Source organism: Vanessa tameamea, chromosome 5, assembly GCF_037043105.1.
Source record: "Vanessa tameamea isolate UH-Manoa-2023 chromosome 5, ilVanTame1 primary haplotype, whole genome shotgun sequence".
Lineage (NCBI taxonomy): Eukaryota > Metazoa > Arthropoda > Insecta > Lepidoptera > Nymphalidae > Vanessa > Vanessa tameamea.
Window position 1 is genome coordinate 7673842 of NC_087313.1, and position 19887 is coordinate 7693728.

Here is a 19887-nt window from a genome sequence, read left to right on the forward strand (position 1 = left end):
TAAGTAACCGCTTTCCACTCATTGTTTCAAGCCTCAAGCTTATTCTATATCTTCGCCATAAGTGAGTAAATAAAAAAAAATGTAATCTTTTAACAAGTATTTAATTTCTTAAATGTAATAAAATGTAAATTAACTTTCATCAAATTGTACGACTAGACTAAAGTTTCACAACCGGTTTTCTTACTTTTGTTCAATTAAAATTAAATTATTATGTTATCTTAAGCCACTAAAGGAGTATCGTGGTAATTTAATGTGTCAATACTGATTTATGTTAATGATCAAGTTATTAGACACATAAGGTGACATCTTCAGGAGTGTCGTCTTCATAATCAAATGGCATTTTACTGCTGAGAATCTACTATCAGTTTAATTTTCCAAGAGTAATTGGTAAATTAACAATGATAAATTTGCTGACCGAAAGGGGTATTTTGTTCATTATGTATAAAATTATACATTTCCTTTATATTAATCGTCAATATAGTATGTCTATGGTCAGACAAAGAATATGTTACTGTTTAATTATGGTTTATTTCTTTTTATTTACACGTATGTAGAATTTGAAGGAGCCGAAATGGCCCAGTGGTTAGAACGCGTGCATCTTAACCGATGATTTCGGGTTCAAACCCAGGCAAGCACCACTGAATTTCATGTGTTTATAATTTATCTCGCGCTCGGCGGTGAAGGAAAACATCGAGAGGAAACCTGCATGTGCCTAATTTCAACGAAATTCTGCCACATGTGTATTCCACCAACCCGCATTGGAGCAGCGTAGTGGAATACGCTCCAAACCTTCTCCTCAAAGGGAGAGGAGGCCTTAGCCCTCGTGGGAAATGTACAGGCTGCTAATGTAAAAAAAATGTAGAATTTAGTATATATTATAATTAGAAAACTATATTTTATGGACATATACGCTATACCCTGCAGTTTAAATCGTATTAAATTGGACCTAAGAATATGTCTGTTTTATATTTAAATGATAAGAGTAAAGACTAATAAATAACGTTGTCATTCAATTGACGTTATATCATTAGTCAAGATCTTGAATAATCTATGGTATTCATTGTGGATTCGTGAAAAAAATAACGTATTGAATGTCAACGAAGTTCTTATCGGAATTTTGGAAGTAAAATTAAATTGAAAGTAAGTATTTAAGTGGAATTGTGTTGTATTATAAATACAGATATATTAATCAAGAAATGTTTCGTGCATAATATACCTAGGAGTGCTGTTAGTAAATCGCAAGGAATATTTAAATCTAAAGTTTGTTTATCTCTACCCATGTGATTGGAATAGGCTATATATATAACGTTGTAGTTACTACTCCTTTAAGTAGTAGCGACTAGGTTTATAAACTGGCTATCCGTCAAGCTTTTGCACAGGTTAAAAAGGGGTATAAGCATTGAAAGTTTATATAGAAAGACAAACATACAAAGCAAAAAATCTTGTTTATTTGGAATAGGAACGTTCTCGTGCGTATAATAATTCAGCAAATTTCACTATAATCGCATGAATATATTAGGAGTGCACAGACAAAGGATAAACTTACAAAGATTCATTCAAAAATCAAAAGTCGTTATTTTACAAAACTATATTAAGTAAAGCTAACACCGGTATAAAGATTCTACCGAGAAAAACCGGCAAGAAAATGAGTTGTTACTCTTTTCTAATATTTCAGATACATTATGTCAGTTAAATACAGTTATAATATATGTATATAGTATATCCTGCCTGAAACGAGTATTAGCTACACGCTTTTTATCATCTATATAATAAATATTTTATTATTGCTTTATTTATTAAGGTTTTTTAACAAATGGTTTTAATTTATATATTGGTAAAGATAAAAATATTTTATTATAGAAACGAATACCTTGCCCTAAGAAGGATTTATTGACTTTGCGGAGTCGGTAACTTGGCGTTATAAGTTTATCTTTACGTCTCGTCTACATACAATAATTTTCATTGATTCTATCAAAGTGATCAATGTTACTGTGAATATACGTAACATATCTATAAATATATTGTGACGCAACTGTGAATTATTTACTTTGTTAAAAACATCCCGAAGAGAGCCCAATTCCAAGAACTTTTATAGACTGGACAGCTCTATTTGTAAAAAAAAACACAGATTCACTATCTGTAGTGTTATCCCAAGTAATATGTCATATGACATAATTCTATGAAACTAAAAATATACTGTTAACTTTTCTAACCGCGTAAGCTGCAGAGCTGAGTCTAAATTTTTAATTTGTATCGATGACCTTCCTCAATAATCCGTTTATTACCGTCTATAAAATAAGACGAATATAATTATTTTAATTACACTGGTAGTAATTGTGAGTAGCGCGTGCAAGTACACAAACTTTCCAGTTTTTAAATGTAAGCAAGCCCACAGTTTGACAGGCGTTAAAGCCAAGTAAAAAAAATGAATGTGCACTGTCCACACAAACCATATGTATATAATGTAGTTTCATGAGGGTCTAGGGACATCAAGATGAATAATAATTTGTTTAATAAAAGATTTTACAAAAAATAATAAACGTTCTCGTCAATTATAGGATGATTTTGGATGATGATAGACTACAAACCTTATCAATAAATGGCTTTACCGTATTAAAATAAACAAACTTTAGCTTTATATATTTATGTATATATGTAAATATAGATCAAACATCCTTTTATCGATGCTTATGCTACCTTGTACCTTGGTGCATGTACCAATAATTATAATGTAGTTTTACTCAGCAAGTGCTAACGCAACGCATATTAGTTCAATCAACTGTTGGAGGTGCTAAGGTATATCATTTGATGCTATTCTAATTGATAATAACTTCAAAATACTCTTAGGTACCACGATAATGTTTGTAATAAATGGAAATAGCGACTTTTTCAGAACATATCTGATTTAAGACCTTGTAAATACATCAATGTATACTTGTCACTTAAATGCATGCCGCGTAATGCATGAAAGCAACCGGAAACGGAACCTTCATTTGTATTTATCTCCTTACGAAGACAGTAAATGTAAATAACAAACAAACAACACACTGGACAAGTGAATCGAGCCACGCACGCTGCATCTATAAGATATATAACCTTACGAATGCTTGTTAAAAGATGTAAACAGCCGTTTGTGATTATTATGAAGCACGCAAACTTTCTAAATGCGATGGGTCGTCAATTTTATAGCAAGAGATTTTCCACTATGTAATCAGTAGTTATTAGTAAGGTCAGCTCCGGTTAAAGGAACATATTTTTTAAAGCAAATGATGAATGATTATCGCATTTCGCATACAACGATGCTAATGGAGTTTAGGAAACTGATTGCTCCGACTCAGTAAGTAACCGGCGAGTTAATTACCTCTTAAATTTTTATGAAAGTCTATTTAGTTTCTCATTCATTGACTTGGGTATTTTTAATTATAATGAGTATTCAAATTATATTTGAATACTTATCTATGTACGTTTAGTAGATTAATGCACAGTACGCCCCTATAATGTACGATTGATTCCAAGAAAGTGTTCTCAAAATGAAATACTATTTGTTCTAAGGTATTTTAACATGGAACATATGAAATATAAGACCAAAAAATATTGAGAAAAAGAAGTCGGACAAGTTATAATTTGGTTTTTTTTTTATAAAAATTGTAGATTTAATTTTATTGTAACTATACACCTCTTTTCTATTTACATAAGAATTAAAAATAGTTTCTGTATAAATCATGACCATGTGGAGTGGTGACAGGAATAGCATTAAATTAGGTTGAATTAATTTCATTATTGAACATCTACCTGATTATCGTGTCATTATAAGATATAAAGGCCTTAGATTAATATGCTAAAGGAGAGTATCTACAATATTTGCATCGCCTAATAATCTCTATGTTTTTAGAATCTTAATCAGAAAACGATAAAACTTCTAAATGCCAATAATAACTTTTAAAATCAAGGTCTACAGATTATAATGTTCAATATATAAGTTATAAAAACTTTTTTTTTTTTATTTGAATTGAATTTACTTTTCAAGTGTTAAACAAAGCCAGAGTGGACAGAGAAATCGTTTTATCTCATTAATGCAATTATTATTCTAATGCGACCAAACTTGTTCTAGTACAGGTAGGCGGAAATTTAAATTTTGAATATTTCTTTTAAAGTGAGCGTGTAATAAATTTAGTTGTACAAACTATATTAAGTTACAAGATAAATATTCTTACAAAACTGAAACGCAATTGTAAAGACTTTTCTATTAAGTATGTCAGTTATATAAATTTAAATGATGAATGAATTTGTTATCTGTGATATGTAAATTGTACGTGTAAAAAAAGGATTTTGAAAAAAATAAAATTGCATTTGTAAAAAAAATAAAATGTCATTTATTTTAGTTTTTAAAATTATTATTTTCTAGTTTATAATCATCGCGTTATAATAATTTACTACACTTAAAACTATTTTTACTTGAATATATTTATAAGATAAAAAACATAATTTTATTTCGTAATTAACAATAACAACACAATGTCGATCGCTAATAAATCCAATGTCATATCAGAGTTAAAATAAAAATAAATAAATATTACTCTCAATCTTAAAAGTAACGAATATTTATTTAACTCGTCAACAGGTAACACTGCTAAAAACTCCAAAATATTTTTCCAAAATTCAGCCTTACAAATATACAGCTAGGTTATATTTAAATTAAATTATCATTAAAGTCAAAATAGCGAATTCTTAAATACGGAAAACTGAAAACCTTGAAACGACGATTAAAATAAGGCTACAGACATGATTAGCTCGAGATAAAATGACTCAGGCAGCAAAAGAACTAACAAAAAATAGGTATTTTTAACATTTTTTTGTTAAGAAGTACCTACAAATAATTCGCACGACATCGAATTTAGTATTAAATTGTGACTACGATAGAACTGGAATGTCACCATCGCCCGGTTGCGTTCGTTTACTTCTTGGGGTCTCGGTAGACGCCCATGAACAACACGGAGTTGGTGGGTCGCTCATAGATGATGTACACGAAGGGGAAGTTGGCGATGAACACGCTCGGCTCGGCCGGCCGAGACGACCGGAACCCGAAGATAGCAGTTGCTGCCGCCGCTACTGTTCCTGCAAATTTTTAAATACACGTTTTATACATGTATTATATTATTTCTTCTACCATTAAGAACGAGTGCCACGAACCACTTGACATGGATAACGAGCGACGCGTTGGCTTCAAAACGGTATATCGGTAAAACTTAAAACGTGGCTTGTAATAACTACGGTGTAGTTGTGAATGTTTCTAATATCATTAATAAAGTTTTTGAATAGCAATATCTGTCCAAAAACTCTATTACGTATACTTTTAGTGCTCAAAATTTGTATTCACATACATTATTTTACGTTATGTTGTTACCAAAATATATCCATTACATTTATATAAAAATAAACGGGTTTTTATGTTTTTTCTTGTTTCTTGATTATTAATCATATAAATGATATTTTCAACATGCAGAAGGACTCATTTATCATTTTTGATGTTAGTAAGTTTTTTATTGTGTCTAATATTGAGCTAAAACTTAGCATACACTTTATATTAGGTAAATACAATAAAAGTTTTCCATTTTTAAATATATTATATAAATAAAATCTGGTACAACTCACCTTCCTCATCGACCTGAATTTTCGCTTTGTGAACGGCGTCATCGAAAACAATGCCGTGGTCATCAGACAGCGTGCTGAAGTCCGCCGATGAGTTAAACAGGTCACCCACGCCCATTGTGTTTAGGATCTGTAAGAGTAATAGTTAAAAAATGTAGTCCTGAACTACGTCATAACCTAAGCACTCGTCATGCCTCGGAAATATCGAAACACTTAAAACACGTGCAGTAGAGTATCCAATATTACAGAGAGTACTGTACATGTGTTGATTATTAGTGGTTCCCACGTGTGGGTTAATGCCCACTCTTTGAGGACAACTTACTGCGTACTTTTTATAGTGCACCTAATATATTTCAAACATGCATTTATCAAGAACGTCTTTGATTCCACAATATATAAAGATTTTTACTTTGACTTTGTTATTTTTTTATAAATTGGTAAAAAATGTTATGAGTGATTCAAATTTTAGCGCTTGTTCCAACGATTTATATCGAGTGTTTTTAAATCTGATTTAAGTGTATCAATTTAAATCCACAATGTTAATAATACTTTTGTAAATATATTTATTATATTATATTGAGAAATTTTATTTAATCCAGAATAGATAAAACAATATTCACAAGATGTGTAGTTTAACGAACGACAAAGAGATAAGAGACTCATTGAAACATATGATAATTATTAAACCGTGACATTTCTTCGATCGCCAGACATCTCATGATGTTTTTTTTTTTTCTACGAACGATTTTAATTCATAAATTAACACAAGAAAAGCATAGATTTGGTCACGTGATCTTCGGTTAAAGTCCGTGTGAAATAATTCAGAGAAAAACATATTTAAATAGTAAAATACTTTTATGCTTTACTAACTTACATCCTGCTTCTGAATCGCGTTTTAATTTTTTATTACATTATAAAAATAAAATAATACGACTGCTTATTGCATAGAAATAGCATTTATAATAGCCACTAATTAATTCAATATCATAATTATGTGTCAATCAATCATTATACATTCATATTCATATAGATATATATATAAATTTATTATGTGTTTCTCTTTACAAATTAGCAAGTCACGTTTTGCAATATATAATAATTATATTTGAGAAAGCATAATACAGGAAAAAATATAGATAAAAATAAAATGATATTTGTTTATTTCCTCTGAATTGTGATTATTGTTTAAATCGTTGTTTACGTTAATAAAACTAGAAAAACATTAATTAAGCAAAACTAATTTTTGGATAAAATTACCGAGAAAAAAATATACATATTTCCACGTCCCGTAATTACGTTTATGTTCGCAATACAGGAGAAACATGCATGTTCGAGTACCGGCCAAGGATATAGGCTTTTTAATTCATAATGGGTTGAGATGTGCTTTATTGCTATTGATAGTTTTATAATTTTCGTGCGGGTAGAACTTTGTATGAGACAAAGCAGACCACATGAAAACTCCATTCAGAATGTCTGACGATACGCACAAAACGAACACACAGACACGATAGCCTTTAGATATATTTCTTATGCGATCCCATAACCTATATTAGTAAATTAAATGATATAAGGTGTAATTAATGAACTAATTACAATATTACCACTATAAATAAATATATATATAACAGAAAACATAGAGGCTCTTACCGATCTTAGAGGCAGATGCCGCTCGATGGTGAACTTAGGTATTTCGACGACAACCTCACGGCCCATGTAACTTTCCTCCACAACTGCTGAGAGACGCTCCGGGGTCAGGTTGGCGATTATATTCGACACTCCTACGAACAAGAACAAATTATATTCACTATTAATTTTGTCGAATTTCAACTTATTTCTGTTTTTTAGATATAGTTAGGCGAACGAGAAAATGGGCCACATGATCGTAAGTCACACACACGCCATAGACATAAGCGCTGTAATAAATATTAACTGTAACTTACATCGGCAAAGCGCCACCAACCTTGGGAACTAAAATGTTATGTCCCTTGTGCCTGTAGTTACACTGGCTCACTCGCCGTTTAAACCGAAACACAACAATACTGAGTTTACTTTCTTACCCATACCATACAATTCAATCTAAATTCGATACTAACCATAATAACATAAATAATTACAACGATAATAACAGGTGAAATATGAGTACATAACAAACAAAGTTGGAAACACGGTACTTTTCGTGTACATGTTTTATGTTTGTAACCAAACACATTTTACGGAAATATAATAAAAATTAAAATGTTATTTAAAAAATAAACACGAAAATCAATAAAATTACATTAACGTAAACCGTCAGGCAAACATATAATTTTTTTTTTAATTATAGTTTATTTGGAAGAATATGTAGCTAAAAAATTAATCCAATACGAATATTCCACATCTAAATAAATAAAAAATTAACGAGCTCTATTAAATAATTTGATTTAAGTTAATTTAACTGAAACTGGAAAGAAACTATGTCATTATTTCATTAAGCACGTAAATTTGTTTGTTTCTAACCTTCCTTCATTGAGTATGGAGGGAGCAGGATGTACATGCTGATGTCGTTGCCTTTGTACGGAAGCTCCAAAATCTGCGCGCCGAGGTCATCGCTAACCGCTGCAAACAAAGTATATAATCAATAATCGAACTGCAAAAACTTTCTGCTTTTAATGTTTAAAAAAAAACTCATACTTAGAAATTGTATTGGCAATAAATAAGGCTATTATTATTCATTAAAATGAATTTCTGCCACTATTCGTAAGTATTAAAAAAAATAATAATGAAAAAAAATAGTTACTGTAATGGAATATCCCTTTCTGCCTCATAAAAGGTACGAGGGTCTGGCGCGTTTCAGACACGAAAAACACTTGTTTCTTCGTCCTCTCTGCTGGGAATTTATATGCCCAAACGCCTTTGAAATATGCAGCGTTAGCCAGAACGAGTTTCGTTGTGTCCATGATACCATCTACAGGTATTAAGTCCTTAATATTGTTCTTCGTGATGCGAGACACCCAATTATTTATATATTGCCGCGACTGTTCAGGACTTTGCCGGAAGTTCTGTAAATAATATAACATACGGGTTAATATATGCCATATTGTCTGCTTTATTTAACACAAGAACATTAAATTCACGCTTGTCACGTCAATAGTATTTATTTAATACTACAATTTAAATATAAATTTTTAAAACATTGCTGTATCTTCAGTAATAAGTTTTATTTATGTTTGTTTGGAAGATATTTCAGTAAGACATCATGAGACGTCTTCTCATTAATTGGTATATTATATACAAAAAATGACAAATGATTACTATGAAGGCATGCTTATCGCTTAAATTCCAGGAAACACAACAAACCAGTCATTCAAAAAGAAAATGATAAGAGATAAACATGTAAAACCATCGATGATCAATGAATCGAGTAATATGAACTTTGATTATACAGAGTAACTTCATTTAAAATAAATAGGATTAATAAAAAAAATAATATCGTTTGATGGTAAAAAGACTTTTGAATTCTTGTCAATAAGTGACGGGTAGGGTAGGTAGCACAAGCTACTAAAGATTTCAAGTAGAAATATCATAAAACAGACATATTGGATTTGAATTGTAATTTTCTTTACTGTAGCCTATGAGTAAAATTAACATTATTTAAAGAGTTTTGCACTCAGTGATTACTAGAAAACAGCTTTGTTAACTCAGCCTAGTGTGCCTTGAGTGCAGTGTGTCGCAAGTATAACGAAGTCCGAATTTGAATCTTTCTTGCTAAAGCAATTGAGATCTAAAGGTCTCTATAGAATAACGACAGATAAAAATTTAATAGTTAAATAAAGTACTACCGATTTCACATTCGACTCTCTACTTATTTCTATATTTATTTAAGTATTTAAATTATATCTCGTCTAAGATATGTATCTAAGGCTTCTAACAACACTTGCTTTTATAATCAAATTTTACAAAACATAGTTGTTTTATATTATAATAATTTGAGTGGTTACACTTTTGCTACTAAAATAAATAGAAGTATTATTGTGGTATAATTGTTTCAAAAGTCTATTAGAACTTTGATAGACTATTTATCAACGAATAAAATAATTATTTAATTCATAAATACTATTTACGATATAGGTACGTATTTGGTACTTTAAATAACCAAATAAAATATATTTATTTCAAGTAGGCTCCTTGAAACACTTTAGAATTCAGTACTTAATTTTTTTCTCAAATAAAACTCCATAGTCTACCACATAGAACATTATAACTATTACATTTAAATTTGTACATAATATCCTGTAAGAGAATCATAACTCCATAACATTTATTACAATTATATTTGTAGTAGTACTAACCAATAATTCATTAAAAAGCTAACAAATTTTTATGGTTCTGTGACTGGATAAACTTTCAAATGAAGACAAGAAGTAATTAAATGTATAAGTAGTTAATTGAAAAAATAGGGGGAACATTTATATATATTTTTATTACCAGAGTCTCGAGTTCCTCGCCAAGTAGGTCAAGCAAGCACTGGCGTAAGTGAAGTTCTTTGTCAACAAACATCTTGTTAGCGTTCGTGAACTCGTAGCTGTCGCTGTTGTTGTTAAACGCGCGCGACCGCTTGTCAACTTTGTATGCCATCAGCAAGTTCACCTTGTCCTGAAAATAAGGCATAGCATGAGCAAACATTTATTATCTTCCATTTTTTTACATTATAGAATTAACTGAACTGAATTGAACATGTACACAACAAATACTATTGTCAATTAACGCAAAAAAACTAAAAGTCTAAAAATATATTTAGGTACTTGTATTCATTCATAGTTTCTACGTATTAAATTTATTTGCACGTCAAAATATATATATCGCCGTAGAATTGTAAATACCGTTAGATTGTAATCTATCTCGCGAGATTGTAAACTGCGTTAATATTTTGAACGGTGATTTTACTCAAAATAAAACATCGAAAATTTCGATAGTTAATGATATTTCAGTTAGGTTAGTGTTTATAATTTAACTGAAATTACCCACTTCGATAGAGTATAATCTAGAGAAAAATAATGCGTTAAATTATAAGCAGTATGTTACGGTTCACAATCTTTCGACAGTTCACAATCTCGCGAGATAGATTATAATCTAACAGTATTTACAATTTTACGGTGACATATATAAATAAATATTGTATTAAAAAATTCATATGTATGAAACAATAAAATAAAAGCTATATAAATACTTGGCAGAGGCCTCATCTTCTCGTAAGAAGGTTTGGAGCTTATTTCACGCGGCTCTAGTGCGGAGTGAAAAACACTTGTGAAAAAATTACTCAGGTTGTTTTCCTTCATCGACCGAGAATAAATATAAACAAATTAGGCACATGATAACTCAGTGCAGGCTGGGATTTTAATCCGCGGACACGACCAGAACATAGTGTTTACTGGACCAGCTCGTCCTAAAAACAATGTAAAAATTAAATAATTACCATTGTATCAGATATGCGTAGAGACTCTTTCAAAGATTTCTCCGTTTGCCCACCCGCGGCGAAATAGCCCAGAAGTAACGCGTGGTACACCGAAAATGGTGAAAAGAAAATGTTGTCGTCAGGAACAGCATTGTTTATAGTATTAAAAAGATTCAGCGTGAATTCCAATTGATTTTTGTATAAACTTGAACGAGCAGCTGGGTCGGGTTTCTTAGCGGAGTCATCTTTGTAAAAACATTGACTGTTTACAGATGTTGATAGAGCGAAAAGCAATAGTACGCCTAATTTCAGCATCTTGGTTCTGAAACAAAATATTATACGTTGATTAATTTACAAACAATAAACATTGTGTACAGATGAAATGAAATGTTATATAATAACTCTCGATTCCTTTACTAGCATAATCCTGTCTTCAAACTCGATACGATCTGAAGTTCAAACTTGAGACCAACGGCTTCAATTATTAGGTCTCCCTAATAATTAAGTAATAATTAATACCTTTCAGAATAATATGAATGTACATTTTATTGAAATTATGTTATCAAATTGCTTATAAAATCGTTAATAGACAAAATCTTATAACAAGCGTTGTTGAAAACAGCATTCTAATCTTATTGTGATTTAAAATACTAAACACTCGTAAGTTTGGGAATATATAAAATCCCCCTTTATTTTTCTACATATTTGAGTTTATTCGTTCAAGTCGAAATATTAATATTCTAGTTCAATAACTCCAAAGAGTTTAAGTGAGAAGAGAAAATTAGATGAAGGCGTTCCCGTATGTATTTATGTACATTATATATATATATTAATATATAATGTACGTAAATGCATGATGCATACTGATATTGCGTAAAATTGCCACTAAAACATTACATTTTAAATAGACAGTAACCATATTATATCTTTAAAGATATTACTAATCGTTTATTTCTCAAAATTCAAAATAATCATAGTGCACTACTACTATGCTTACAAAAATTAGACGTTATCTTAAAAGTATGATATAAGAATACATTGTTTTCAATTACTAAATAAGACATTTCAATTTTGGTAAAGTACAATTCACAAGTTTGGAGATTTTCTGTAACACAGCTGATATGACTTTTCTTTATCTCATTCAATGCAAATATTTTCAAGTTATTTGAAAAATACGAAAGATAGGGAAAATGAGGCTTGGCTGTATAAAACCTTGTTATTTTTACAATAAAAAAAAAACAAGGAAGTGTCAAAATAAGCTTTTGGCTTTTTTAAGTTAGACACTTTCCTTGCGTCTCCATAAAAACTTTCACTGATGCGAATCGCACACTCCTCCGTGCAAAAGCCTTAAAAAGGGGCACCAAGTTATCAAAGTCAAAGTCAAAAATCTTTATTCAATATAGAAGTGTTTACACTTGCTTATTAATAGTCAAAAATCTACCACCGGTTCGGAATTTAACACCTCGGACCTGAGAAGAACCGGCGAAAGAAACTCAGCGGGATATTTTTTTCCATTTTGCATGTACAATATAATTATATTTTACTTATTTGAAACAGCCTGGAGGCGATCATTTCATTCCCAAGGTGTGCAGTCAACTAAAAAGTCATTAGTGTTGTAATATCCTTTAGCACACAAACAATCTTTAACGATTCTTTTGTATTTTATAATTGAATAATTTTGAACGTTTTCTGGGATCCTGTTGTAAAAACGTATACATTGCCCCAAAAAAGAGTTACTAACCCTGTGTAATCGGGTACTTGGAGTAACAAGTTTATTCTTGTTCCTAGTGTTAATAGAATGTACGTCACAATTTCTCTTCACGTATTAATATATAGATGACAAAGTAGCAATGTCAATTAATAATATTAAACCATTTGAAAAAGTTAAAACTTTTTTCCAGTGCCGAATTGAAGTAGTTGTGTTCATCTCGTCTTTAACATTTCATAGTCACTTTCTACTGATGTCGTGTTACGATGCGTGGGGGGCGTGGGGTAGAGACTAAGATACTGAATCATAGCATTATATTAAACATAAAAACGTTGTGCTATTGACGCTTTAACGTCAAAGTTTTGATCATGACCTTTTGTGAGTCGTCTTTACCTTCGTCCCCATTTCTAGCGCAAGGAATAGTTTGGACTACTAACTTCAACAAAATTATATATAAAATGCCGCCTGAACAACCTGAATATTATTCTATATTAGATATAATTACAATAAGGAGTAAACAAAGATAACAGTACAAAACGTCACAAGTAACCTTTATGGTGCATTTGTAGAAGATTTGTCACGATACATTAGTATCGCCACGGTCGCGTTAACCCTGAGCATTACATGGGAAATCCCATCCGAGTCGTGTCCACGTTACGTATGAATTTTTAATTAATTATTAACTATGTCGAATTCTATTTACACTTTACGTACGATACTGACACACAACAGTTTTATTATAGTAAACATTAAAGTTTTATTTTAAAAAAGTACGAGAATACTGATAATGTGTTTTTACAAGGATAACTGTTTTCATCAACAAATAAGCATTAAAATTGTACAAGAATGTGGAGAAGAATACCAGAACGCTAGAACCCAGAACGATCCTGCTACTTTCATCGTTATGCGACAAAGCGGCTCGTGTATAGTTGAGCTATTGAGCGTACAGAATTGATTGTCGTCAAATCAAATTATGTCATACGCTATGATTTTAATTTATTAGATAAATATTAGTAAATTTGTTCCGAAGGTTGACAATAATACATATAAATTATTACACTGATTTAAATGAAATAGAATTACAAAATTATTAAGATTATTGTTATGAGTCGAGCATTATTTATTGTTCCTTATTAAAATACTTAAAATATCTTTTATCCATTCCAAATTATTTTCACCTTCGCATATCTTTATATACGAAGCAAGTAGATCCGGTCAGACTATAATGATACAAGGATGCGTCATTATTTTGAATATTCACGCATGTTTCAACGGAAATAGTACATTAAAAGAAGGACATTTTTAAGTGTTACAATTACTCTTTAATACACTGACAATGACACTAATACAAACAGGGAATCCCAAACATCCTTGGACAATAGCTTCATAATGCACGTATTTCCCTTGGTGTTGCAGATCAGCGCGCGGAGAAAGTCAACACGTCACCGGCACATTCGTTACACAACAACCGGACCACAAAGCGTGTCAATACTTATTATATTCAATCATAACTAGTAAAGGATTTAGCCATTTTCTGTATTAGCAATTCGACATCGAGGAAAAATAAAATCATTTTGTGTATTTTTAAGTAAAATTTTGTATTTCATGAATTTTTTTTTTTATTTTAAATATGTTTCAATTCGCACTAAACTCATTCATTAATACTATGTTGTATACTGATTATTATAAATAACTCTTACCCACCGGCTTCTTTCCACGAGAATTATATTTTAATAAGGTTTCGTTTTATTTAATAATTAAGATTATAGTCTAAACTGTTTTATTCGACGACAACTAGACGTAGCCAAACTAAATCCATGTTTGATAGCCGTTTCGTTTGGTTAACTTCTCTTTTTAAATAAAAATATATTTCTTCTTAAAATACGTTGAAAAAGTATATAAAATTGCATTGAAGTAAACACTTTCAAAAAAGAGAAAAATTATGTTATGCCAGCTCCGTTACAAATTAACCGTTGCTTGTAATGTGATTTAGCAAGTATTAAACTGTCAATAACATACAGTAAAAAAAAAAAAAAAAATTGTAAACTTACTGACACACATACGTATATAGAGAGATGGGCTACTGAAAATAATTAGTTATATATGGTAATTAAATAATATAAAAGAATGATGGCACAAGAACAACTTGCCCTTGACCTATTTTAATTGTGTAAAAAATATGTTTATACTTTAATTCATGTTACATTTCAATAAAACAATAACACCGTGAAGTTTTAGAATAATATCTAGATTATGTCTATATTTATTTTTACTTCACTAATTATATCATATAACGCTTTTATTTTTAATTCAGTAGAAACTAAAGAAGATTCTTGTTCAGCTTACGCACGCTATTGAGTCCGGGCGTGTTTGTAATACTTGCATAAGAGCGATGCCATGGACAATACCTACGCAAACTGATTTACAAGTAGTCTCGATGGGTTTGGTATACGTTGTTGACGTCGAATCAATAGCAGACATAGTTGTTTTTTTTAATTATTACATCGTATGTCGGTGACATTATTATTTTGACTGCTGTCAAAAATGCTGAAAAAAAGTTCGGTACTTAAATTCAAATAGTATTATTTGAATATTTGTCATATGTGTAATTATATTCTCATGGAATAAATGATTACGTAGGTTACTTAGTACAAAACTACCTAGCCCTTAAAAATGTGAAATTCTTGGGAATATTCGTAAATTCAGTGTTACGAAAATCTGTTGAAATAAATGCAGCAGAAAATAACTTCATATTATTTATATTTATATAAAATGCTATACTTAGTCGACCGAACAAAACTCGTCAAATACATAAGTTTTGTGTAAATTGAGCATTACCAACAATTTTTTTTTCTTTAAATATCGATTACATAAAATAAGCTTCGCAAGTGTGTTGGGCGTATTTATGCTGTGTAATGTAAATGTAGTAATAATAACTATAATTATTATTATCTATATTTTTTGCCTTTTTATTTTTACACATTATCGTAAAAATTGTCTATAATAACCACCTTCTTTGGAATTATATAGGTAATCATAATTATAATGGTTACGTACGTAGTCATAAATAATAATATGTCAAACAATCTAATTCAACGTTAGTAGCTATTCCTTGCTCGTGCTTTTCATATTAAAAAATCCGTGATATTTAATACGTATTTTTATCACATAGATGCAATGCATGATGACTTTGATACGTCGATATTGATCTTACCTTTATTTACAATTTACTAATCTTCAGACACAACTAGAAACTGTTAGAATAACGATAAAAATAGAGCAAATAAAATACGACTAAATTATATGCAAGTTCTTCACTAGTAACACTGCATTTTATTGGTTAGGAAGCTGGATAATATTTGATTATAGGATTCGCTCATGTAGCAGTAGAACTGATACTATAAGAAAAACTTAGGACCGCCCCAGCTTCTATAGTAGCACAGCGTTTCTCATAACTGACAGCGCTTCGAATTTGTTTAAAAATTAGCGTTCTATACGATTTAATTATGTCTGCTTCCGAATGTCTTATTTTGTGTTAAAAATCTTCCTGAAAATATAAAAACTCGTAGAAACAATTGTCCCAGAATCTGACTTACTATTGTAGTAAATAGAAATTTCAAAATGTCAACGAATGTTTCGTCTGTTTGTCCAGGAAATAAAAGATTTGTGCTACACCTTTCCTATATCTTATCTTACTTGTAAATTAAATTAAATGTCAATTACGATATTTCTAAAAATCAGTACGCTTCTAATATCTCTATGTTCATACTAATTCATTAAGTTTTCATTAATTAACGGAAAAAGTTAGAAATTCAATTCATAGATAAAGTAATTTTAATATTCTACAAAATATTTGACATAAGCAAGTAACAAGAATATACCTAACTTGTCGAACTGACTATACCTCGAAAAAAATAGCATTTAAGTAAAAGTTATAGTAAATTAATGCCCTACAAAAAGGTTTTAACTTTTTTTATCGTACCACACAGCGCTTATGAGAAATTTGCAAAAAAGCATTTTGGCAAGATTTCGGTTGACAGTTGGCAATCGCTTGACAAGAATTCACGGATTTACACTATCAGGCTTTTAAATTCACCTAAGACTTTACTTGACTGGACCTAATCGATTGATAATAATCTGAACTTTAATCCATATCGTTATGACGAACGAAAGATAAGTAAATCATATACAAATCTTCCTAAACACAGTTTTTTTTAATCACTTAAAAATGTAATACCTTCTTACAAAACGTTTGTTATTTAAAGGGACTAAACCCGTTAATTATGAAATTGCAGATTCTACGGAGCTCAGTATGAGCTTCTGCGTCATCAATAACTTTAGAAGTGTGACAATCACACCCAATCTGTCAGCCTTATAGCATATAACAGATATAACAGAAGCAGCTATAGAACAGCCATGATATGAAAAAACTAAAGGCGCGTGAAGATATTGAATTAGCTCATCAACTCTGCATTTTAATGCGATTGAGAAATTTAATAATAACACTTTTTGCCAAATTTTCCAAAGCATGTCTTGACATGCTTACTTGTACCTTCTTAGAAACTTGAGATATTGACACCTAGCTTTAGCGTGGATATAATGACAGACGGATTTGTGGAGGAACAAACTGGATGATTGTTGTTTTTTAATTCTAGAATGCACAAAAGCTTCACAAAGTTAGCCAGCTCTTAAGAGTATCTGAAATCAAAGAATCCAAAAAACTCCATGATAAAATAGGATAGGAGATTACTTCCCGTTGAAAGGCCAAACCGAATGGCATTATAAGATTACACACACAGATTGTTATATAGAAAACAGGATATTACTCGTTATTATCTACTTATCTAAATACCAAGACATTATACAAAAAAAACTTACAAAGGTAACTATGCATCATGCAAGTTTTGTCGAGAAATATATAATAAAAAAAATAAAAAAATCGTAAATTTTGAACGTACATAACATACTAAATTCCTACATACTTTTTTATTAAAATGATTTATATCGCTTAACACCCAATAATTCGAAATATGTATTATTATTATTATAACTACCTATTACCGTAATTCAAAGGTTTAAAACAGCAAAGTTTGAGAAATGTTAAAAAATTTTTGATGTTTGATTACATACAAGTTGTTTAATATTATGTATATTAAACAATATGTATGGAATAAAATATTTGACAATTAAAAACGATGATAAATCATCTTGATTTATTTTTAAATTGTTTTTATAAAAATCTACTTCGTAAATGTATTATCTCTAAAACTACTATCTATCGTATCCGTGATTGTAAAACAAACTTCAAAGTAAACACAAGTGAAGTATTCAAAGTATTGTTAGTACATCTAATACCTATATGATTAAAGGTATAAAATATCGAGCGGGGATAGTGGTTGCGGCACACTTTCCACTCCTACATTTAACATACATATTTCGAAGAAAAATACAGCTATTTACTGTAACGTAACTCATACTATTACGTTATTAGGCCCGTAACAGAATCCGGTACAAAAACTTCACCAAACATTTGTTTTTCAAAAAGTAATTCGCTCTCTTTTTTTGGATTTCTAATATTTTTGTACTTACACAAAATATAGAATATGTAATATTATGTTGTAATAATTAACTGTAATATAATACGTCAAAGAAAAATAGAAATCGTATACGTATACGGTTAACGCTATCAAACTTAGAAATAAACTATATTTTAAGTAAATAATAATAAGAAATATCAGTGTTATTGTATGGTAGGTTATCTAAACCATTACTTCAATAAGGCTCAAGTGACACATTCTGATAGTGAAACAAGCAGCACAATGACTCAAAATTATAGACGTTTGCCTCATATTTTCGAATAAACAAGCCTCTAACAGATGATATAAAATTATTTATATGGTCTCATATTCAAGTCACATAGTATGAAGAAACTCAATAAATATTTACATAGATATTACAAAAAAAAAAACTGGACTCACCGTTGTGCAGACGACGTTTTAATTATATTACGTTTAAAATAATAATTCCATAAAATGTGTAACAAATTTGTTTGCTGAAATGTTAATCCACAGGTCGGTTAGTTTTTTTTTTCTTTCGATTTAGGATTAGATTTAATGGTACAAATCTGTGATATTTTCGCACGAAATTAACGTCTTGTTCGAGTGAGACTCTGAAGCAGACTAAATGAGGACCAGCCGCTATTCTCTTTTATTAGTGTTGGTAAACTGGTATTGCTCGTGTTCGAATCAACTGCGCTGCGCTGGCTCCAATGGCAACACAACTGAACAGCTGAAATAAATTCCTTTTTTTAATCAAATACTTCAAATAGTAAATATGTGAACGATTATGCACATTTAATATTGCTCACTTAGACACGATATATCGTATCGTATCGATATATCGTGTCTATGTGAGTGATAATCAAGTCCCTTTGACCCAGTTTCAATATAATTCGAGGAAAACCCCTTTAACGGAAACGTATCTTTAATATCATTAAGTATACCTATACTTCATTTTAAGTTTTTGAGTTATTTTAAAATAAAAACAGTATTAAAATTTCTCATAACAAACATTAAATTACAAGATTTATGTTTACATATGATTTTACAATATCTACAAAAAGTTAAGCCTTAACAGTCAAAATCAGTAAAACGAAAACTTAACTGAACTTCTTTTTGAATTAAATAAAAAGCATAAGATTTGAGCATGGTTTCTTGTGACAAACTGAATAACCAAGTAAGTAAAATAACCTCATATGTGAACAAAATATTGGTAGATAAGTAGGTTTAGATAGCCAGTTATTTTTTCTTAATTTAAAAATCTCCATCTTTTTTACTTTATAAGCGTCTTAATACAAATATAAATCAATTGTATGAAAAAATCAAGACATGAAATTCGACCCCCTAATGATTTAAGTATTCGAACTAGTAGGTCATCGCGGCCAAACAAAGCAAAAAACGATTGAATGATCTGGACGTGAAAGTACGGTAGTTATAGCGTAAACAATAACATAGTATATTTTATTAAAGTGGATTAAGCCAATCAATAGGTCCAGAATTATAATTTTTTGATTTTCTTTTTGTGATTTTTTTACTTTAAA

The 19887-nt window shown here is 30.2% G+C and overlaps 1 protein-coding gene across 3 annotated transcripts; it reads right to left on the reverse strand.

The window, feature by feature from the left end:
- Positions 1 to 4349: 4349 nt before the first annotated feature.
- Positions 4350 to 19042, reverse strand: LOC113392253 (serine protease inhibitor 88Ea-like). 3 transcript variants are annotated; one of them, XM_026628575.2, is made up of 8 exons: positions 18767 to 19042; positions 11102 to 11402; positions 10114 to 10281; positions 8426 to 8687; positions 8146 to 8244; positions 7297 to 7427; positions 5653 to 5779; positions 4350 to 5115 (listed from the first exon to the last, which is right to left on the reverse strand). In XM_026628575.2, exons 2-8 carry the CDS (start codon positions 11393 to 11395, stop codon positions 4955 to 4957), a joined length of 1242 nt encoding a protein of 413 aa, XP_026484360.2. In that variant the 5' UTR covers positions 11396 to 11402; positions 18767 to 19042; the 3' UTR covers positions 4350 to 4954. The 3 variants fall into 3 exon arrangements, with proteins under 3 accessions (XP_026484360.2, XP_064076934.1, XP_064076935.1); XM_064220864.1 differs by lacking the exon at positions 18767 to 19042 and adding an exon at positions 14142 to 14191; XM_064220865.1 differs by lacking the exon at positions 18767 to 19042 and adding an exon at positions 13967 to 13989.
- Between the last annotated feature and the right edge of the window lie 845 nt (positions 19043 to 19887).

Coding starts and splice junctions, on each gene's coding strand:
- LOC113392253 (XM_064220864.1), bottom strand. CDS start 14,176: ATGAAGCTATTGTCCAAGGATGTTTGGGATTCCCT. Junction 8,245..8,425: donor GAAAGGGATATTCCATTACA/GTAACTATTTTT, acceptor CTTTGTTTGCAG/CGGTTAGCGATGACCTCGGC. Junction 5,116..5,652: donor AATTCAGGTCGATGAGGAAG/GTGAGTTGTACC, acceptor AAAAATTTGCAG/GAACAGTAGCGGCGGCAGCA.